The sequence below is a fragment of the Leptodactylus fuscus genome, chromosome 8, assembly GCF_031893055.1.
Source record: "Leptodactylus fuscus isolate aLepFus1 chromosome 8, aLepFus1.hap2, whole genome shotgun sequence".
NCBI classification, from domain to species: Eukaryota; Metazoa; Chordata; class Amphibia; order Anura; family Leptodactylidae; genus Leptodactylus; species Leptodactylus fuscus.
This window is the reverse complement of record NC_134272.1, coordinates 32,848,145-32,872,551: the sequence shown is the minus strand read 5'-3', so window position 1 is coordinate 32,872,551 and position 24,407 is coordinate 32,848,145. Positions and strand designations below refer to the sequence as shown.

General features: G+C 39.6%; 1 protein-coding gene across 1 annotated transcript in view; it reads right to left on the bottom strand.

The window, feature by feature from the left end:
• The window catches only part of PARD3B (par-3 family cell polarity regulator beta), a 799,946-nt gene that overhangs the window by 340,494 nt on the left and 435,045 nt on the right, over positions 1 to 24,407 (bottom strand). Inside the window, exon 19 of the mRNA XM_075284374.1 lies at positions 12,729 to 12,848. Coding sequence (XP_075140475.1) covers positions 12,729 to 12,848 — 120 coding nt within the window. The remainder of the gene's footprint in view (positions 1 to 12,728; positions 12,849 to 24,407) is intronic.

Sequence of the window (24,407 nt, the reverse complement as noted above, 5' to 3'; positions counted from 1 at the left end):
AAATTGAAATAAACCACCATTACTTTCCACATCCAAGGGCACATATGCACAATGATTTGGTGGAAGTTTGTTCCCTATTTGTGACACAGAATGGATGTGGAGGTCCCCATTTCAAAGTAAAAAGGAAAGCTGCTTAGGGCTCATGCAAAACACAAATCCTAATTGTTCATGGAGCCAATACATCAGAGTTGTTAGGATATACTGTATGGCTGCTAAGTACAGATCCATACAGCCTCCATCAGGTGCCATATGTGTGGACATATTCACTAAAAGCAATGCTTCTGGGTGAGAATATTACCTTGCATACGTCATCTTATGGTGCCTGACAAATTTTATGGAATCAAAGACATACAAAAGGTAACGTTTTATGGTATTAGAACAAATAACATACTTGGTATCCCTACTATAATAATCAGTACAATAAAAACACCAACTTATTCACATAAACAGCTACCATATGTAACATGCAACAATGAACAATCAACCAAAATCAGAAAGACCGGGGTCTTTCAATGGCAATAGCTAATAGAGATGAAACAGTGTATTGCTACATTGGTAGAATGATTGTTAATATGGTTCAATAGCTGATCAGTTGTTAAACTGTTAATCTATCTAAGGCTAAGGCCCCACAGGATGACCCACAGCTATAAAGCGCTGCGGGAAAAACCGTGGTGGCAACGCATCACAGTTCTTCCCGTACTGCTTTAAACTGAAAGTTTGCACAGTTTTCCTCCGCAGACTTTCTGCTACAATTATATCTATGGGGAAACCGCTGGTGTTTTCGTAAATATAAACTATGTGATCAAAAGTATCCGGACACATGGCTGAAAATGACTTACAAGTTCGTAAGTCATCGGTATGCTGGAATTTATTATGGTGTTGGCCCACCCTTAGCCTTGATGACAGCTTCCACTCTTGCAGGCATACGTTCAGTCAAGTGCTGGAAGGTTTCTTGGGGAATGGCAGCCCATTCTTCAGGGATTGCTGCACTGAGGAGAGGTATCAATGTAGGTCGGTGAGGCCTGGCACAAAGTCGGCATTCCAAAACCCGTTGACGCTATGCTGTTCTATCAATCGGCTCTCTCAATCCTGAGCGGCCATTTGGTGTGGTCAACTCGTGCAGTTGACCACACCAAAATGGCTGCTTGAACACGCGCAGTCGGCTCTGCCCAGACCAAGATTGAGAGAGTCGTTTGCTAGAACAGCGCAGCGTCAGATGGCAGTGCTTGGCCCAAGTTCAGGGAAAGAGAAGGAGGGATGGAGCACAAGCATCCAAGGGACGGTGTTCATGCACGGCACAGGGAGTGCTCGGATACAATGCCCATGCTACTCCACGATGCTCATTTTCTTAATAAAGAAAAGTGGTTTTAAAAGAAACGTCGGGGGAGAATCCAAGAAGGCGAGCTAGAAGTAGAGTAGCCTTTTTAAAGGCTATTCCAATGCGTGTTTAGTGAAAACTGAGTTTTGGCAATGATAGACTCCCTTTAAAGATATATTTCTGAAAATTAATCCCCACTGTAATTATTTGTTACTAATTCATCAGAAGTTCCTATGGAATATATGATTTATGGTCCGCGCTGTATAATAGGCATGGCCACATATGTTTGGCATATTTCTTAGCAACAGGTAGAGATGGCAGTGCTGGGGCTTAATATGGCTTTGGAGACTGGCATTATTACTATAGTAACAGACGGGCAGGTAGCATATATAGATACAGACAATTTCCATCTCCTGCAATTTACAGAGATGTCTTTTAACATTGACGTTTGTTAGAGAGAGTGGGGGAAGGGGGTATGTGGAAGATTTTTTTTGTCTTTTGAGGTTTCTCTTTTCCTTTGTTAAAGAATGTTAGAAATACAAAGGTCTCTTTTTATCTGAGAACAAGCAAGATTTTTTTTTTTTTAACAGAGTTTGTTTTATCTGTCCATGAAAGAAATTATCTCCTGATTTTCACCTGGATTGGTTTCTTTTCATGGCCTGTGATCTTGCAGAAATAGTTACTTGGTACAATAGAAATATTGTCATCGGTATCTGCTTAGCATGCATGGTCGGTACGTTTTTTTTTTTCAGGTCTTTTGTCTTCTATTTGTTGCTCAGATCTTTGCAAAGTGTAAATAAAAGAATAAAAAAGATCGAATCTAGTAACCTTTTACTTTTTATTCCCCATGACCAGAGCATTACAACCTACAGTTTGCACAAATTATGTCTGTATCTTAACTTCAAGAATATTAATCATCTTTTGAAGATGGAGTCTGCATCGCTCTAGTTACATGCAGCCAAAAGGTTAATGAAAACCAATTACCAATAATGTTTCATAAGGTTTAGGTTCCATTATAGACACGGCCATTCAGTAGGGATCTCCAGCACTAATGGCTTGTTGGATAATGAATTTGAGTTGTGTACTCAGCCGCTTTGCCCTTTAAAGTCTGAAGAATAACTAAGCAAGGAGAAATCATAAAACCTCTAGTAATTGCTCTCTTTGGCTAGTGGTCTCAATTTTTACACCGTGACCTCTCATTAAGGAAAACCATAGGCCATCTTTGTTTTGGCAACTTCATTTCCCACCTATTGACTTGTGCTGCCTTGTGCAGGTCACAAGTTAAATGCTCTAGATCTTAAATTTCCAGAGCTTTAATGTTCTTCTTCCTTTCTTTACATTGCATTGCATCCCTAAGAGCAGCTTTCAGCAATGGCATAAGGAGAAAAAGCAAGTTTTGACACACATGGCTATCTTTGCTGAAAGGAGACAAGCTTATTCCTTTTGCAGAGTACCGTATATACTCGAGTATAAGCCAACCCGAATATAAGCCAAGACCCCTAATTTTACCACAAAAAACCGGGAAAACTTATTGACTTGAGTATAAGCCGAGGGGGGAAATGCAGCAGCTACAGGAAAATTTCAAAAATTAAAATGGCTGGAGTTTTTGGGTGCAGTAGACGCTGGGAAAGGGGAGGGGGGTGTTTTGGTTGTCTGTCTGCCCCTTCGCTGAGCTTGAGGACTGGGTTTTTTCTTCCCTCACTTGGAATTCAGCCTGGCTGTATATAGGGTATCTGCAGTGCTCCTATTAACCCCTTCACGACGGAATAGGAGCACTGCAGATACCCTATATTTAGCCTGGCTGTAGTCAGGCTGAATTACAAGTGGGGGGGGGGGGGGAGAGGGGGAAACAGTCTTGGGGAAGGGGCAGTTAGAAAACTTTTTTTCCCGCTACGTCATTTACTGTACAGGAAAAATATATTTATAGATCTGTAGAGCAGGCGTTTTCGGACACAGGGATACCTAATATGTATGTCTTTCACAGTATTAACAGTATTAGTTTTATATGTGTTCTAGGGAAAGGAGGAGGATTTTAATTTTTAATACTTTTTTTTTTTTTTTTTTTACTTTTTTTATTATTATTTTTTTTTTTGCATTTATTAGACCCCCTAGGGGTCTGATCACTAATGCAATGCATTGCAATGCTAATGTATTGCAATGCACTGCAAAAATTGTCATTTCTTTTGCAGGCTGCATAGAGCAGCCGGCAAAAGAAAAGCACTGCCGGCCAGGGAGCCTTTACAGAATCCCCAGCAAGAGCATTGAGGGGAATCCCCGGCAGAAGCGCTTCTGCCAGCGGCCGGCCGCAGTTCCTATTTTCAGGATCGGCCTTGAGAGAGCAGTCGCACCCGCTTCCTCCTCCCTCCAGCAGCATGGTGGCGCCTGCAGGTTCCCTTTGGAGGCTGACTTTTCAGCAAAGAAAACGTAAAGTCCTTACGGAGTCATGTCAGGTTACTGAGAGGCTTCTATAAAGGGTACACATAGCATAGAGGCAGCCTACACAACTCTGCAATAGGGATTTTGTCTAAAAGTGGCTGCCTCAAGGATCCATAGGCCCTACAATGACAGTAAACCAGCATACTAGAAATAACCTCTAGGATATTGAAGAATGCTCTTACTAAGTCTACGTGTTTAGAGTAAAAAATAAATAAAATAAAAATCAATCATCAAAAAGTGAAATTGGAAATGCTAGAATCTGATAAGTGGTATGTATCAGTACATAGATAGCAATGCTTCCTGACTTTCGATGTCTCCATATCATTTATTTAATATAAATATATAAGTTAAATGTTGAAATAGAAATCATGTTAAGTAATGCATATAGCACATTCTTTGTAATGACTTTCAAGTCCTCTTCCCTCGACAGATGGTACAGACTTGTCCGTGTGTCAGACTACTATTAATAAATAAGACCGTCTTTTTTAAAGTGGAGAACATGTTCCTGTTAACTGCCAAGTACTGAACCAATGTGAGAATCTGAAAAGTGAAAACTGAATCTCCATGTTTTACAATATGATGGATTGAACAGCTGAACCTGTCACGATGTACCGCTCAAGAATGTGGGCACAAGACATTTTCTGTCAGAATTCTGAATTTGGTATGTCACACACACGGCTTTCTGGTAAACAAATGTTCATTTCTCCTTATTAACAGCCAGCAAGTTCAACTCGGCACACAAGTATACATCTCATACTACACAAAATTGTCATGTCTTCACTTTTCTTATAATGGCTTCACAGATCAGATATACTGCCATGTCTTCATCACACCAGAACTGCTAGTGCTTTCACGATCAAGGGTGCAACCAAGGGCACAGCAAGTCACAAAATCACTATGCTGCCAAATGTTATAGTCGGTGGATCAGATGGTGATTTAGAAACCAAAGTCAAAACTGACAAAATAGCCATAGTTCAAAGGTGACTAATACTGTACTACCATAGTCTTTATTGGAAAGTGATTTAGTGCCGGACCCTCTGGTGGGCAGCAGTTTGGTGCTGAATGTTTTGGGAACTATTGCCAAAAAACCATGTCATTTTATTCCTTATCTTCTGGTGTCATTAAGCCGTCTGCTTCTTTCTAAACTTGTCCTACTAATATATATATATATATATATATATATATATATATATATATATATATATATATATATATATATATATATATATGCACAATGGGAACAGAGACCAGGAAGACGCATGTAGGGGAGGAGAAGGAAAAAGGGAAAACATCGGGGGGACGGTAAAGCGACCAGCAACCTCCGAAGAGGAAAGAAAATAGGAAATAGGAGAGTACCTCCAGTTCAGGAGAAAAAAAAAGATGAGAACTTGGATAATTCCTGAACCACCCAAGGCCGTCAGAGAACGTCAAATTTGGAGGGATTGGGGGAATCCTCCGCCACCAGGGCCTCCATTTTCCTTAACAGGAGAAGCTCCTGTAGAAATTCAACAGCGGAGGGTGCAATAGCGCTCCACTAGTGCCTGGGAATGACGGGTCTGACAGCTGTGAGGAAGTGTCATAGGAGATCCTTCTTTACCACAGAAATCCTGCCAGGGATGATTGAAAGAAGGGCCAGTTGGAGAGTTGCTGCGATGGTGCGACCACACGGCTTATCATACAGGGCCAACACAGTGTCCCAGAATGGCCTAAGAATGTCACACTCCTACCAGATGTGGTATAGCTATTTACATTTATTTAGATATGTTGTTTATAACTGCTTAAGGAGAATATAGTGGAGAGTGTTAGTAATGCCAGACCTCTAGAAACCAGCTGTATATTATGAAAAGAAGATTGTCACTCATGAATGTAAGTGAATCTCTAGTTAAAAAATAATAATAAACAGTGGGCAAACATTTTAGAGGCCTATGTGACTTTCGGCATTGCCTTCTTCATAGGTATCAATGCCTACAGTCTACTGAGGTTCCATTACTGGTCAAGATTAAATCATTTTGCTAAAAACACTTCTTAATAAGAAAACCATTTTTATTTCAAACAATAGCTCAGTCATTTGGTTATGGTTAGGAGCCCATGAGTATATACATCATTGAAATATGACAATAATGTGTTAAAAATATGCAAATCTGTTTTCCAAGATATGAATAGGAAAAACAGTGCCTCTGCTTGCTGCCCTCTAGGGGCAGCCCCCTTAAACATCATGAACGCCTTTTTCAACAATCCTTAATGGTATGATGCGAGGTTTAGCCAAACTAGTATTTCTATTCCAAAAGGATTATCCCCTGACCCTGGTCTATAGTCTCTCACTCTGCCAAATTAGCATCCCTGCGCTATGCTGACGAGGTCCAAAAGACCGAGACAGCGCTGACCATAGCTGGGAATCTGTTCCTTTTGGAATAGAAATACTAATTTGGCAATAAACCCCACATCATGTCAGTAGGCTTATTAAAGGGGTTGTCCCATCACAAGGATCCTATCTATACTGCTTGTTAATGTGAATGTAAGACTTTTCCTAAATACACTGCTTCAGCAAAACTGCTTTGTTTGTCCACTATCTTACTTTATTCATTTTTTTTTTAAACATCCCTTGACTTATCTGGTCATAAGTCAAGTGATGTATCTGCTGCTCTGAGGGGGGAGGGAGGAGGGGCTAAGTGCACGGGAGCGAGCCTGGAGGGGGGGGGTAGTTTACCCTTTGGGGGGAAGGGGCCGCCAATACAGACCCGGCATCCGCTGTAATAGAGAGGCGGATGCCGGGGACGGTTAGACGCCGGCACAGATGCCAGCAACATCGCTATGCTCCTGCCCTGCATGAAGCCAGCAGCGGCAGGAGCGGTGCTGCTATTCCGGGGGGGGGGAGGAGCGGAATAACAGCATCGCTTCTGCCGCTGCTGGTCTCACTATCTATGAGCGTGCACGCATATGTAACCCCGCCCACCAATGAGGCAACAAAGCAGGAAGACAGAAGATTTTACAGCAACGAATACTGGTGAGTATGCGACGTGGGAATACCCCTTTAAGTGAGTCATTCATGGTGTTAAGGGGGCTGCCCCTAGAGGGCAGCATACAGAGGCACTGTTCTCCTAATTGCATCCTGGAGAATAGATTTGCATATTTTTTACCCAGAATCCCTAGTGGAGCAGGAATGACTTGTAAGTCTCCGTATGCTTATGTTGGCACACACTCTCCCTAATGTGTATGATTATCCCCTGACCCTGGTCTATAGTCTCTCACTCTGCCAAATGAGTATCCCTGCGCTATGCTGACGAGGTCCAAAAGACCAAAACAGCGCTGTCCATAGCTGGGAATCTGTTCCTTTTGGAATAGAAATACTAATTTGGCAATAAACCCCGCATCATGTCAGTAGGCTTATTAACTGAGTCATGCATGATGTTAAGGTGGCTGCCCCTAGAGGGCAGCATACAGAGGCACTGTTCTCCTAATTACATCCTGGAGAATAGATTTGCATATTTTTATTCCAAAAGGAACAGATTCCCAGCTGTGGACAGCACTGTTTCGATCTGTTGGATCTCTTCAGCAAAGCGAGGGAAACTAGTTTGGCAGAGTAAGAGACTTGTGACACTTAAGTAATATGAAATTAGAAAATATGTTTAGTTGTAAATAAATGCCAATTTCAAGGGAAAATTCACCAATGTGAGGGGTGAGGAGAGGAAAAGTAAGTAACAGAAGCCTCTAAATCCCCTTACACACAAAATGATATAGAAAGGAAAAGTAAAATACTTAAACTAAGTAAAGCCAAATTACAAAAATGACAATAGTCTTGTAATATATTGCTGGTACTTGGCATATTTGCAAGTCAACCATCCAGCAATGTTGTCAAAGAGCTTACTAGTGCATATACTATATGCAATGTCGGGTGTCAAAATGCAATGCATAAATAGCAGCGATAAATATCCAATTCTGGCTTTGGTTTAAACAACTGAATCAAAAACTGCAACTGAAATCACTACTAAGGTGAGGATGAAAAATTGTGATGCTACTTGATGTCTTGCTGATCTCCTGGTCACTGTGCACACCCAGGAAATGCAGCTGCTTTAAGGTACCAGATGAAATGACCCAAACCACGTATCAACACAAATTACTGCACTTTCATTTTTTATTATTTTTTTTTGCTTCTTTGTTCTATTACATTCAGATTTCTCACAACACAAGTGAATACAACTCCCTTAGCTTATATTACAGCATGTTCAGCATCATTACATAGCTGCATATGAATATGTCCAAGTCTGGTGTAAAAAGAAAATCAAAACATTTTCAATATTTTACCTATAACTTGTCATGGAATAATATTTTGTTATTGCAACAAAGCACCAAGAGTTTTATGTCTAAACTATAGGTCTGTAGCTCAAACTGTGAAATGTGATTTACTGTTTAATTTATACTAAGGCGGCTATTCAATCTGTTCAGAAAGATTTCGGCTGCATGCAAATATAAGTGGATGCCTGTTTTACAACCCATAGAGCCATTTGGAATTATACTATGCACTCCCTTTAAGGCTGGCAGTGATTCATGTGGCATATATATATTTTAACTTTTGATTTGTGAATTCTAGAGTTTATGCTATTAAATCCACTAGGCCAAAAATATAGGAATAGTTAGTAAATTTATAGCTCAAAACAAGTACAGCTACAGGTTATTAAGTGTTATACCCAATGCATTTTACATTTCTTTTGTGCATTCTAACGAAAATGACATTATTGATTTTGTTATTAACTTGATGCAGAAATACAGTCTTTAAGAGTGTGGCCAATCCACTCTGCCATCTCTGCCTGTTTAAAAATCAATGACTCGACTTGATCATTAGTTTTTATTTGCAACTTGGCCTTTTGTGTACTGCTGATATTCTTGAAAACCTGAGAATGTGAATCAAATCCAGGAGTCTCACGCAATTCCTTTAGGAGTAAACTTTAACAGGAATGCTTTTCTATTTGTGCTGTATATGTTTGAATGCTCAATACCAATTTTAACAGTAGCAAAAGGTTAAACAGTAGAATAATGATCAGCATGCAATGTGGATTGGGTACTGGAGGCCAAGATAAGACAAGGCCCCCATACACATAAGAGCAAAATCTGCAGAACCGGCCTAATTTCTTATTTCTTTTGGAGTTCTGCTACTTTCCGCCAAAAGATGATGTCGAGAATGAGACAGACTGGGCATGCAGAATTTTATCATCTTTTGGTCCTCCAGGAGATAAGCCGCGCTGAGCGATGTCTGGCAGTAGCTTATTTTCCTCTCCCCTTTAACCCTCCCCCCCCAAAAAAATAACAAACAAAAAGACAAACAAAAACAAAATATGTGCACAATCTAGACATTCCACTTAAAATAGGCAGAGAGAAAAAGTCCTGCAAGCAAGACTTTTGTCTCTGGCGGTTTCAGGCGAAACCGGTGGCTCCCATTATAGTCTATGGAGTCTGCAGGTGTCCGCAGGTAATTGGTTTTTAAGTGGATAGGGTTTCCATTTTTGAAGAAGAATGGAATCCCGAATGTTAGTGTGAACCTAGCGTATTTATGCATGTCTATGGGAAGTTAAGATAAACAGTTGTTTGCCAAATACCTATCGAAAGCATATGAACACTTTTATTTCACATGTTGAGGATTTGCCATAGATAAATCTTATATGTATTTACAGGAGTATATGCAACAATATATTTTTGTTGTGGATATACCATGGATGTGCCAGAGGATCCACTTGAGAATTAGCCCCATTTAGGGTATGTTCACACAGAGGTTTTTGCAGGCGGATTTTGATGCAGAATCCGCCTCAAAGTCCGCCTGCAAAAACGCCTCCCATTCATTTCAATGGGAGTCACTCACAGTTTTTTTCCGCTAACGATTTTTTTCAGCTAGTGGGAAAAAAATGTGACATGTCCTATGTTCATGTGGATTCCACGGCTCGAGACACCTTCCTGCTTAGGCCCATTCATCTGGGCCTAAACAGGAGCGGGAGGCCCCGATGGAATGCTGATGCACTGCATCGGCATCCCGTTTTGACTAGCCGCACAGAAAAGCTAGCGGAGAAAAGTGATCCTCTTAACTTTCTGCCATGTGAACTTACCCTTAATGGACCAATCCACCACTTTCCCATCCATACATGTTAATTATGCTTTTACATTTTCTTTCCCACAATCTTTAGTCATTGTGGCCTCCCTCCTTTTTGGATTGTTTTATTACCAAGACAGCCTGGTCCTATAATTCGAATGCTGTCACATCTAACCTGCTTCCAGTCTATGCATTAAAGCTATGGTACAGTAGTCAGATTACTATACAGAATGAAGCAGGAAAAATATATAGGATGTATGAATGTGGTACATAGAACAGCTGCCAGGGACTTTATTGTATTATGGAAAAAAAAGAGGGACTTGAAAAATCAAATCTGCCAAATTTATGTTTCTCTTGGGAATGAGAACCATAGACATTAGATAATTAGCTTACACTGCCAAAGTGATGGGATTTGCCAATAACTGTGTTTTCTATTAATATATCCATTTTTCCACTGTACGAGAGCTTGTTTTTATGCACGTGTTAATCATTGCTACCACTCTGGGGTAGGTATACTTTATGGATTAACTTTTAGTTATTTATTAAAAAATGTTATTTGCCTTTGGAATGGGAAACATTTTTTTAATGCTGCACGCCATGCAGTACAGATGATACCTTTCTTGTACAGGATATTACAATGACATTGACACCAAATATGTATATTTTCTTTTGGATCGACTTTTCTATAATCCCTCTGCACCTCGGGTGTAGAAGGACAAAAGAGGTGTGGTGTCTTCTAACAGGCAATGTGGGTGTATAAACGGCCTAGCGTCCATCTTTTCATAATCAGAAAAATTCCTTTTTATTCTTTAGTCCTAGGGGGCGTTCACACTACTGCCGCTGTCCGCCCCAGGTTTCCATCTTAAACACTGGGGAAACTGGACAGGGGACGGCTTACCAGTGGTCAGCCTTAAAACCCATTCATTTGAATGGGTTATTAAAGGTAACCGCCGCTGTCCGCCAGCAGCCTCTCCACCTGGAAACCATTTTTTTTTTTTTTGCAAGGACACAAAGTCCTACATGTACAACTGTGTCCGTGCAAAAAAATGGTTTCCAGGTGGAGAGGCTGCATACAGACACCAGCTGTTAGCTTTAACCCCTTAAGGACCAGGCCATTTTTTGGTTTCGCATTTTCGTTTTTCCCTCCTCACATTTCAAGAGCCATAACTTTTTCATTTTTCAGTTCACAGAGTCACATGATGGCTTATTGTTTGCGGGACAAATTGTACTTTGTAATGGCATCATTCAATATGCTGTGCAACGTACTGGGAAGCTGGAAAAAAATTCAGAATGAGGTGCAATTGGAGAAAAAATGCATTTGCGCCATTTTCTTACGGGTTTAATTTTTACAGCGTTCACTGTTTGGTACAAATGACATGTTACCTGTGTTCTACGTGTCAGTACGAACGCGGTGATACCAAATTTATATAGTATTTGAAATGTTTTGATACTTTTAAAAAAATGATAAACTTTGCAAAATAGAAAAAAAAAATTGTGTCATCATGTTCTAACACCTGTAACTTTTTCATATTTCCATGTATGGAGCTGGTTGTGGTGTCTTTTTATGCGGGACAAGATGACGTTTCTATTGATACCATTTGGGGAAAGATCTGATGGTTTGATCACTTTTTATTCAATTTTTTATAGGAGGCAAAGTGTTGAAAAAAACGCTTTTTGGCTGTTTTTATTTTTTTTGCCGCTACGCCGTTCGCAGTACGGGATAAATGTTTTAATATTCTAATAGTTCGGGCATTTTGGAGCGCGGGGATACCTAATATGTTTATGTTTAATGTTCTTTAATTACTTTTACAGCTAATCTAGGGAAAGGGGGGTGATTTGAACTTTTATATTTTTTTTATTTTTTTAATACTTTTAAAAACTTTTTTTTTTCTTCTGTTACATTTATGATCAGACCCCTTAGGTACCTTGAAACCTAGGGGGTCTGATCGCTCATACTATTCACTGCAATACTACAGTATTGCAGTGAATAGCAGAATCCCAGCACTTCTATTAGACGATGCCTCTGGCATCGTCTAATAGATCTTGTGCAGAGACAAGCCTGGAAGCCTTCAATAGGCTTCCGGCTGTCATAGCAACCGATCACCGCCCTCATGTGACGTTCAGGAGGGCGGCGATCGGGGAAACATGGCGGCGCCCATGCCGCCTGCGCTGTTTACACGCTGCGGTCGCGTTTGACCGCAGTGTGTAAAGGGTTAACAGCAGCGATCGGCTCGGGCACCGACCGCTGCTGTTATTGGCAGGTCCTGGCTGTATTATACAGCCGGCATCTGCCGTGTATGGAGCGAGCTCAGCGTGTGAGCTCGCTCCATACATCCCCATGCGACCCATGACGTACAGTTACGTCAAGGGTCGCTAAGGGGTTAAAAACTTATTCAAATGAATGGGTCTTAAAACTAACTGCCGGCAAGCCGTCCTCTGTTCAGTTTCCCTGGGGTTTAGGATGGAAACCCCGGGGCGGACAGTGGCGGTAGCGTGAATGCCCTCTTACAAAGCACTAGTATATTGTTTTCTGTAGCCCCATCTTGTTTTCGAATTGTAACGTAAGACTAAGGTCACATCTGCATTGGAGTCTTCATCGCAGTGCCTGTCAAAGCGCCAGACAAAAAAACCTCAACTTTTATGTCTGGTGATTTTGTTAAAAATATGGACACCCAACAAAATCCATTATAGTCAGGGGAGTCTCTTGGGTTCCATTAGTGTCAGGATATGTTTCTGTCCATTTTTTCCTTTCTTCTCGTCATGTGACAGAGCAGAAGAACTGACAGCACACATGAATGTAGTGTACCCAAGATGCCATAGGCTTTCCTAAGAAGCCATATTACGTCAAAGCTTTCTACTTGGACCACCTCACCTATGGTATAATTTTTTCATTCCTACCTTTCTCGTTCCTCTTTCATTTTCTCGACTTCTTGCTCCTCCTCTTTCACTGTACCAGGTCTTTGGTTACCTTTTTGATCCATTTTTCCTCCTTTATCATCTTTATTCTTTTTTCCAAACCTATAAATTAAAAAAATGGGAAATTCAACTTACATGTCCTTTACCAATACGTAATTTAACTTGTACACCATGTGTGAAAAATCCAGCTGCTCTAACACAGGACAGATACAGCACTCAAGAGATCAGCCAACAAACTCTTATTGTTCCAGGAACCTATTTTGACAAGCGTCCAACAAGAGTGAAAATGTGCTTCCCAGCTCTACCATGATAAAGATTTGTGTCTATATTTAGATCCAGAGCTGCTTTAATGCTTCACTGTAATTTAATTCACTGGAGAGATTGAAACACAAAAGCTGTTAATGCTGGGGAAAAAACTATATGCTGAAGACAAACCAGTCCCCTGTTACACTTTTGTACCCGCTAAACAAAGCCTTAAAGAAAAGTCAATGGACGGAGCTGGCTATTAGCAGGAGCCTAATGCAATATTAGTTAGTGTTTCTGATAAGAAAATTAGAAAAGTACATTTATAGCGGTGACTTTGAAAGCTTCCAGCAGTGGCTGAAAAACATACCTGGGACTAATGAATTAGCCATTCACTTGTCAGCTTTTCATTTCTTGCCCCTTGTTTAGTCTAATTAATCACATATATAAATAGAATCGTTACCTTCTCTGTACTTCATTGTCATTACAGAGACAATAAATTACCGCTATCAGCAGGCTACTTCAATAAAGAGTCGGGATACTAGGAGTAGAATCAAAGTCTCTTTCTAAACTAGGCTGTCTTATAATGAGTATGAATAGCAAAACATTGACTGGACTGCGGAATATGGTCCGTGTACCATGCATATGCAAATTAACACATAGCAGCAATTTTTGTGACACCCCTCTGTAGACAGCCGTTTGGAGGGTCTTGCCACTCTTTAGTACCAAGTAAGGCTAACAGATGGCTGGACACAAGTTTAGGGGGTACAGCTTCTTACTGAAGAGGCCAGGTGGTAAATAGAGACTTATTGTTCAAGCAATGCTCCGTGAGAAGATACTTAGAACTTCAAAACACTTATCTATAGACAGTTCCAAAGTCCTAAGTATCTTCTCATGGAGCAATGCTTGAAAAATAAGTCTCCATTTACCACCTGGCCTCTTAAGTGAGAAACTGAAACCCCCTAAACTTGTGCCCAGCCCAGTCTCTGGTTTGGCTGGTATGTTTTTTTATACAATTTTCTTTGTAAGGAAAATAAGTCACCATACACCGCAGTGTCTCTTCAATGAAAAAGAGAACATACATGATAAAATGGTTCCATCTATGGTCAAAGTCTTGTGACAGAAAACAAAACAAACCATAAAACATAATTATATTGAAGGGCATTTGATCTTTAAGCCCCTGCCACACTTATGGCGCTGTGAACAGGTATATAGTATTAAACATGCATGAGAGGCCAGAAAACCTGTTTTAGGCTAAGGCCCCACATTGCGGAAACACAGCTTTTTTTGTTGCAGATTTTGCTGCATCTTTTTGTGCCAAGGCCAGGAGTGGATTGAGTAGAAAGGAGAACTATAAATGCTTCCTTTATATTTCCCATTCCATTTGTAGCCACTCCTAGATTAGACTCAAAAAACCGCAGCAAAATCTGCAACAAGACAAGCAGCTTTCCTGCAACTTTGGGCCTTAGCCTTTTGCCGCAGCATTCCACAGCCCCTGAAAAGTGGATTGAATACTGCGGGCTTTCTGCTTCAATTATACGCATAGGGAAACCACTGTATTTTCCTTAGGTATAATTGACATGCTGTGATTTCCAAAACCGCTAAAATTTTTGGAAATCGCAGTATTTAGCTGCACATATTTTTCTCATATGTGTGGCTTTGCTACAATCCCATTCACTTTGCAGGGACTGTAAAACGAAACAGTTTTTGACAACCTAAAAAATTGTAGACAAAATTTTATGGTTTCAATGTTGCAAACAAACTCTATATGTTATATATACAGATTACACACACACACACACATTATATATATGTATATATATATATATATATATATATATATATATATATATATATATATATATATATATATTAGGACTACTGGATTCAAGTCTATTGTGGTTTAACCTTTTCATTATTAGCACTTTTTATTTTTGCACAGAACTATACCCTCTCATGCAGTGTTAGGTGTCTTCAGAAACTTGTCATCTTGTGACATCTTTACACCATAATAACCTTAAACTTTAAACGTAAAAAAAGAAAACTAGATAGGAGCACATGGATTATTAAAATTTCACACCATACTAGAAAATGTGGGGGAAAAAAGCCCTTAAAGAAGCTAATTTATGCCTAGAGATGAGCGGACCGCCAGTTAAGGTAAATGCTTAAAGCTAGCCTCCGGTGATTATAGTCTTTTTGTGCAAATTACAGCACTGAGGATGTGTGTCTGTTTTATGACTTCCAGGTCATATTATCTCACTTCATTATTTATAAGGTCTAGTTGTCACTTTCTGCATAACTACATCTTAAAAGGTATCACATGAAAGACTGTGCCATTTGGGGATAATGTCATTGGCTAATTTATGCATCTGTAATCAGAGGGAAAGTAGTCCAATCTCTACATGCACTTCTCAAAGGGTATTACTAGGCTATTATTAAGCAGTATTTAGCAGTTTTACTTTTTGTTAAGAGAAAAGGGAGAAATAACGCAAAGAAAAGAAAGATGACAAAGTACATAAGAACAGAAAGATAAGAAAGGAAAAAAAGAACAGGAAAAGGTCAAGGGTAGAGAGCAGAGGGATCAGAGAAATGGTTTCTGATACATGTAGAAACTTGAGGTATTTTTTCCGTTTTTATACAATGTACCAGCTTTGGGTTGTCTTGTGTAATTACCTTCCCTACTTAAGTGTATGGGGGGAATGAAGGAAGAATCAAATATATGACCTGCCCTGAACTCCTGAGGCCTAGCTCATACTAAATACTTCAAGATTAATAGAAAGAAATAATTCAGAGTTATATAATCGGGTGACTCAAAACAAGAGCAGCAGGAGCATAACTAGGAAAGATTGGGCCCACTCACACAAACCTAGTGTAACACCCCCTTTACTGCCCATCACACAGGATACTGCCCCAGGCATGAGGATCGGGTGAGCCCTAGCATCATAAATCAGTAAAAGTTCCAAGCTCTGAACCACATTCAATGTGGCAAATGCGAGCAATATGTGGGCCATATTGCCCATGTGCATGGGCCTGAAGCCACTCATCATGCCCACTAATATAGCCATTACAGATGTACAGTATATACAATATGACTAGAGATGAGTGAATTGAAGCTGACAAAGTGGATTCTATCCGAATTTCAGGAAATATTCGATTCGCATCAAATCCAGATCTCCTCACACTTTGTGGTAATGAATGGCACAGCTCCGATCGGAGCTTGGATGCCGAAGTCAAACATGTCCCCCTCGGTACCCCACGTGGCGAGATCAGGGGGTGCTGACAGGGCATCAGCACACGACATACCCGGGCAAGTGCTAGGGCCAACGAAGATGCAAGATCTTGAGTTGACAATATTTGATAAATTTGGTTTATCTTTCGGTCTACCACTTATGCTACGTCACTTTCCACACCATTGACGTGCAAGTGCAACAATTTGTGTACCTTTATAAAAAAAACTAATAAATCTGAACATCAGCTTGTTTCTTTTTTTTTTTTTTTTTCTAGAGATGAGCAAAAACTATTCGAAACAGCCGTTTCGAATAGCACGCTCCAATAGAAATGAATGGACGTAGCAGGCATGTGGGGGGTTAAGTGGCCGATTGCTGGCAAAGTCTGCGTGCCGGCCACTTCCATTCATTTCTATGGGAGTGTGCTATTCGAAACGGCTGTTTCGAATAGTGTTTGCTCATCTCTATTTTTTTTATTTAATTATTTTTTTAAAAGCAGATTGTGAGTCCCACATAGAGCTCACAATGCACATTTTTGCCTATCAGTATGTCTTTGGAATATGGGATGGAAATCCATGCAAACACGGGGAGAACATACAAACTCCTTGCAGATGGTTTTATGCCCTTGGCGGGATTTGAACACCAGGACTCCAGAACTGCAAGGCTGCAGTGCTAACCACTGAGCCACCGTGTGGCCCCCTGCTCATCTCTATTTTTTACACATAAATCTGTGCACACTGTTGGTTAATGGGAGTCTATCAAGTCCCAAATATGAAGAAAGACCAAAGGACGAAAAGGATCACTGCGCTACTCCGTAGATCTTCAAACAATCACGCACTTTATTAGGTCTTTCTTCATATTTTACCACCCCATTGGGGTGTTGGATGTCTTTACTGCTGCTGAATCTCTCCAATTGGCTTATCCAGATTTTGTGGACTATCTATTGCCTTTGATCAATCACCAAAGGTAATTGAAGGCGGTTTGCTCGGTACACCTCCCTTTATTTATAAGGTCCCAAATGTCTCCAAAGGTAATAATAGTGATGGGTAGATGCTTTTAATGGAAGCAGAAACCTCTGCGGCCACAAACCGATAAAGCAATGCAGAAATAATCATCTTTTTACAGATATGTAAATAATCCTGCAAATGCACCAGGGCAGGTACCATTTGCACCAGCCATGACACTGACAGAGGCACAAGATATCTGTCATGACTAAAGGGGTGTCAATGCCAGAGAAGAGCTAGAGCACGCTAGCATATTAGGCCCACTCCCATTCCATCTGCAGAATAATATCCTCACCTATAAGAAGAGAATTAGACCTGCATGGCTTCATCGGTTTGTGGCCAGGAAGGTATGTTTCTGCTCCTATTAAAGTGCCCTACTAAGCAGTTTTATTTTCTTTGAGGTCATTTTGGACCTGACAAACTTCCTTTCAAAACCTTATTCCAATCTTCAGTCTCACAATTACCTTCACAAGTGCCAAATCAAGAAAACTTACACCAATGGAGGAGAAATAAAAATATGCAAATCTTATAAATGTGGTTCTTCTATTACATCCGTAAGTTTTATTGTCATCTGGAAAGCGTCTCTACGGTACAAATTCTTTGTTTAGCAGCTACATATACTTTGTAAGATCAGTCTACCTTTGCCTGGACACAATAAAATCCCATATAACACCCAATATTAAATCTTTAACATGCATAGCAAAGAAAGCGGATTAGATATATACATTATCATAGTTGCTGATATTTTAAGATATTTTACAAGATGATATAAATTTTAATATCTGCAGGCAAATACTTTGTGCTCTTAAAAAAAATACTACAACCTGAAACCCTGTCAGAAGGGATAAACTTGAGCTCTCGCTCCAACTGCTGTATAATCATGAAGGAAAAAAAACAGATATTGACCTACAACCGAGACCACTCAGAATTCATGGCTTTTGCTCTGTATATGATCTTTAAACAAAGACAGTATGCTTTTTATATTCACTGAAGGGCATAACAGGCAATCTGTAAGAGGAAAAGTCATGACAGGAAGCAAATAGCACTTTTTGAAATGTCTGACATGCTACATTTTTGGAGTTGTTTTTCAGAGTGCAGCTCTCGGTCACACCTGCCTAGCAGAAAGGGAACCTTAGAGAATCACATCCAAGCAAGATGAATTTCATCATGTGCCTGAATGCCGAGGACGTGATCTGTGAGTGGAAATTCAGCGGCAAGGCTGCTGACTTGACCACCCTTGGAGTGGCATATTTAAAGTGCCAATCTAAAGGTCAATAGATTTTGACCATCTTGAAATGTGCATAATGTCACTTGCCTTATTAAGCTTCAATAAGAAATTAAATATGGGATAAGAAACATGGAGAGGGCTCTCATCTCGAGAACAAATGATGGGTCTGTGACCATGGCAACATTGTGTTTCTGTTGTGCAAGGCTTCCCCAGATTTTCAGGATGGTGATATTTGCTAAAGGGAAGCATGATAAACATTTTGCATGTGTACACATGGAACAGACATCTGTTATGTCGCAGTAACCGGCTTACACAGATTAAACCACTGGGAGATCTTTTATTACATACTTTCCCTCATGTGGGTATATGTCAAGAGGATCGAGCCATTGCATATTCATGTGTTTGTGTGACAAAAAAGAAGGTGCAAGAAATAAGATAACACCAAACAGCCCTCAATTATGCACAACTTTTTTTTAATGATTCCTTAAAAGGGTGTCATCTCGTAGAAAGTTCAACAAATTATTCCAATGGCTTCAACACGATTGTTCGAAAGGAGACAATGTAGTTTATGTGGGTTTATCGATTCTTAAAAGAAGAGACGGAGCCGGTTGCATTTTAATGAGCTGTCTTTCTAAGAAAAGGAGCCCAAAGGGGAAGGTGAGAAATGAGTGTTTAAAGCAACAAAAAAAATTGGATAAGCTAGTAGAAAATAGATAAAGTACTAATGAGGTCTTATTTCCAATACCACATAGGGACTATAAAAAGCTTATAAATTGCCACTATAGCGGCCGTGTTAAATTGCACTACAGGTTTTCTCTGGAAAAAAACACAATGCTCCTATAAGCGGCAACATGTGTGATAAATGATGGAAGATTACATTATAGTCCATGGACCGCAGTGTCAGTTTATTATTAAGACAAAAATAAGTAAAGAAGGTTGAAACAAGAAGTCCTAAATCCAATGACTTGCATGTAACAATTCGAGCTGTATTTTTATTTAACCACTTCCATACTGGGCCAATTTGTTGTCCAGGACCAGACACATTTTCATTTTTTTTTTTTTTTTTTTTTGTATGTGCGATTTTGAGATCTGTAACATTTTTATCATTTGCATTATTCAAACAATTTCTGTGTCTTTTTTTCGGTGACACATAGGGCTTTATTTTTATGTTTTTATTTTTGTATGTGTTAAAAAAAAATTATATCCAGGGAAATACAAAGAAAAGAGGAGGCAAAACATGTCTGTTTTTTATGTTTCAGTTTTTCTTATATCACAAAGTGCTATAAAAAAAACTTTTAAAAATAGTTTTCACTCTGCGTTAAGGTAATTTTAATTTTTTATTGTGTCGTCGGGGGTGGGGCTAGAACCTGTAGTCAGGGCTTGTAATTTTTTAAATTATTTAATTTACTTTTTTTAAAAAATACTTTTCTATTCATTTTATGCTAAGTTCACACTACCACCAGGCTCTCCATTGTTTGTGTCTGTTGGAGAGCTGGATCCCTAAAGCAGTGGTTACACACAGACACCGGCGGACCTCATTGACTAAAAGCAGCGGAGAAAGAAATTCCTCCTTGCAGGTTTCCGTGACAGAGTCTCCAGTAGAGACTCCAATTGAGATGTGAACTCAGCCTCAATGGGACTAGACTACTATCTTGTGGGGAACTTTCAACTCTCTAAAGAGTCGAGGGAAGAAGGAACCAGGCATAAAACTCATCATGCACTATCCTATGTTCTTCATGAAAATAAGGTGTCATCAGAGGTATTTGGCAGTGGCATACTCTTCTGTCCCTATTGACCAAGCAAGCACATGCAAGGGGAGTTTGTTGGGAATATCTGTGGGACACCATGTACATTTAGTCAACAGATTGTGTCTCTTTTTTGTCTGAGATTGTGCCATCTTTCTCCAAAATCCAAATAAGTGGGACGTGCCACAGTAAAAAAGGTGCACAAGAATTAGATCTGTCACAAGCAATCTCTGAAAAGGGAAGTGGCGCCGACCACGCCAACCCTTTGAGCCAAAAGGCCTAAAAGGGTCAGGGAACAATGGTCTCCCCATGTTGAAGTAAGGGAGACCCATCTTGCTCCTGGCCCCCACATGGACTTTCACCCTAGTGAGCCTTCACTAAGGAGACTTTAACAAGGTGCGGCCACCTCTACAAACAAAGGTGGGCCAAGTAACAAGAGAGAATGGAACCTAATGGTCACACAACTCCTCCCTGTAGACCACAGAAGGGTCCCAAAAGGGGCAACCACATCTCTCAATACAAGTGATAAAAGAGTGACAAACTGTGAACATTAAGAAAAAAAACAAAAAACTGGGAGAGTGCCAGATCTATAAAAATTTCCATTGCAAGGCAGAAAGACAGAGCAAAAGGGGTGAGTGTTCACAAGCTTGAAAGTACAAGTGCATTGCTATGTGACTCACTTAGTGGGATCTTATCCCCAGTGTGTTTTAGCACCCCAGTAGGTTACACTCCCAATGATAAGCAGAGATACTACTACACTTGATCTTAGACAAAAGGCCAAGCAATGACAATTAGTTAACAGATTTTTATTTATTTTTCTAAGGCCAGAGATCATGCCCTCTTTCACCCATGTGCTAAAAAAGTGAGAACAAGCCAGACTAAAAAATGTGCATAAGGATGCAATGTCTTTTCAGAAAGGAATTACTATAGAAGGGCCCCCCCAAATAAACCTATACCTCCAGGTCAACAGATAGTTAATGTGTAAGGGCTCATTTATAGTAAGCATTTGAGTGACATGAACACTACCTATATAAAATTATGTTCTTTTTGTGTTGCTCACGCATTGGGGCAGATAAACTAAAACTGCCTAACTTTTAGAAAGTGATAACGTAGACTAAACAGTCTTAAACTAAACCAGATTTTACAAAGCATCTGATATAGTTTTGGAATTATTGTGCAATTTTTGGCTCACCAATTGGATTAAGCCACACCCCCTTTTCAACAATTCCCAACCACATGTTGTATGAGGTACACAAAGTGTTACAAGGTGTCTAAAACACATAGAAAAAAGTGTAAAGCAAGTAAAGCAGGTTTTTTGGCTTAAATTACTCCAGAATTCTAATGCATATCTACTAGTTTATCTGCCCTATTTGAGAAACTATGTAAATCTGAATGTTCTATCAATTGTGTAAAGCTCTTATTGTGCCTTTAATTCCTCAGCAGCACTTTCTATAAAAGTGGGAGGAGTGTTAGTAATAAATACACTAGTCCCACCTTTAGTATGTAGTAATCTGTTCACAATACTTCTTTTGTAAAACATCCAAAAATGTTTTGAAAAGGGAGTTAGTCTTTTTTTTTTTTTTTTTGTTAATCGAAAACAGACGCACCCTGCCTTATCTGGGGGCAGAATCAGTGTTGAAATCTCCAGTGAAGTCAATGGGAGGCAGAAAAAAAACAGCTGTTAAAATATTACATAATGAGATGAAAAATAAGAAAATAATAACAAAATATATGTTTAACATAAAAACTTGCTATAAACAATAAGTTACTTTCTGATGATACATGTCCTTCAAAACTACACAGTGTTGAAAGGTGCACATTCACTTTAAAGGGTGTGTACTATAAAAAAATGTTTCATCCTTTTCATCAAAGCGTTTTTATGTTAAAACACAATTTAAGGCTAAGGCCCCATGAAATGAAATGCAGCTAAAATAAACACTGTAGAAAAAATACAGTGAGTCTTTTCTGCATTATCCTCTAAGTTTACTCTCCCCCCTATTAAACATTTTGGGAAAACTCACACAAAATGGTGTGTTTTTCAAAATTAAGTGCATTTTTCAGCTTTTCTGGAGTTTTTTTTTTTATGGCATTGTGTAGATTACCTAATACCTAATTCACTTTGCTTGTACTATAAAAATCAGCAGTGGCTGTCATGTTTCAGTAATGCCTTAGCCTAAAGGGAGTCTGTCAGCAGGAAATCCAATATAAACCGCTATTTTATTTGTATGCAAATTTGGAAGAAGTCCTTCGAGGGTGCGCCTTAGCTTGCCTCAGTTCCAGCTTCCTGGGAAAATCACTTCATTACTCATTTGCATATGAATTAAAGCACAACGATTTATATGAAAATGGGGCTCCAAAGCTGAATGGAGACATATTTGGAAACTGTAGAATCACCTCTACAAGGTACAGGGAATCAATTTATAACCAATTTACTGACAGACTCTCTTTCAGAATTCTTGGTGATTGTTTTATTTATTTTATTAATATATTTTGTATGACACTATATTTAAAAAAATATCCAGCAGTTTTAAAATTCTTGCAATTTCCACCCTAGTCATGGAGCCTCATAACAGGCTTACACTTTTTGTTCTAATGAGAATACTCTTAGCCGTGATCTCATCATCGTCACAGGAAGGATTGCAATAGAAGGTAACACCTACTTATAGGTAACATGGGCTCCACCAACAATAGGTGATGGGCACAGCTTGCCTCCTGTACACAGATCGCAGAGCATATCTAGAACAGTCTCTTATAGTTTTTTTTTTGTTTTGTTTTTTTTTAAATATAGATTGTGAGCCCCATATAGGGCTCACAATGTACTTAATTTTTTCCCTATCAGTATGTCTTTGTAGTATGGGAGGAAATCCACGCAAACACGGGGGAAATATACAAACTCCTTGCAGATGTAGTTTCTGGCGGGATTCAAACCTGGGAATCCAGCGCTGCAAGGCTGCAATGCTAACCACTGAGCCACTGTGTTGCCCCTAGTCTCTCATAGTTCTGACAAGATGGCCACCCCAGACAAAAAAACCTGAAAAAAAGGAATATGTATCCGTGCCCATTTGTAAGTGGTAAACACTACAGGTGATACATTCCATTTAAGTGTAAGTAAATAATCCTTCATAGCTCACAATTCTAATGTACATAAAAGGTTGTAATAAAAAAATTAAATGGCTGCTTATTGAAGTATTTTCACTGAATAGCACCTTTCAGGACGTTAGATCTCTGCTAGATCTTCTGCACTATTATTTATCTGAAGAATATCATGTCACATGGGGTTAGATAAACAAGTCAACAGAAGCCAGAATGACCTTTTAAGTGTCCCTTTATAGTTTTCAGCACCAGCCTCAGGAAGAAATGCCAATGTGAAGAATATTTCATAAAGTCATCCACAGCTCATTTAATTGACAGAGAACTAAGGCATTTTAAACAAGGTCACTGGTGGATGTGTTAATGCATTTACCTTCATACATACCCCCTGGGTGTCTTGATTCAGCCTAAGGGGAGCAAAAATTTATCTGTATAACTCTGATTGCACCAAGAAATTATCACATCTTTGATGCCCAAATTAGCATCTTTTCTTCCCTATTCAGAATTAATCAGTTCAGTAACAAAGGCATTAGTCCAGATAGGATCAAAGTATAAACTTTACTGGTGCAGCATTTCACATGAATATTCCATTAACTATGTCACTACCGCACGAAACAAAGTACATTTCAGGCTACTGATCTAGATTTCTCTACATTGCATGATGCACATTCTTAGGGACCGTGTTTAAAGAAATATGCAAATATTCTATGATGTAGTGATAAGCATTAAGTATACAAAGCCAGAAATCATGAATATCCCTTGTAAGAAGTTAAAAGGGAGTCTGTCAGCACAAGACTGAGATATTAAATAATCACAGTACCCTGTAGGGCTGTCAGCACAGTTTACAATTATGTATTTCTTATTCAGGACTGCTGCTCCATTGTTGTAAAAACGTCCCCACAGTATCATGAAACCACACTGTCATATCCCAATAAGGTTGTCCCCACAGTATCATGTCCTCACCCCAGGTTGCCCTGACAGTATCATGACCCCATCCCCTCAGATGGCCCTATAGTGTGATGCCTAGATTCCCCCTCCCCCTATATAATGTCCTCACCCCAGGGTGCCCCTACAGTATCATATTCCCGCCACACAAACATATCCTCCTTAGGTCGCCCCCCACA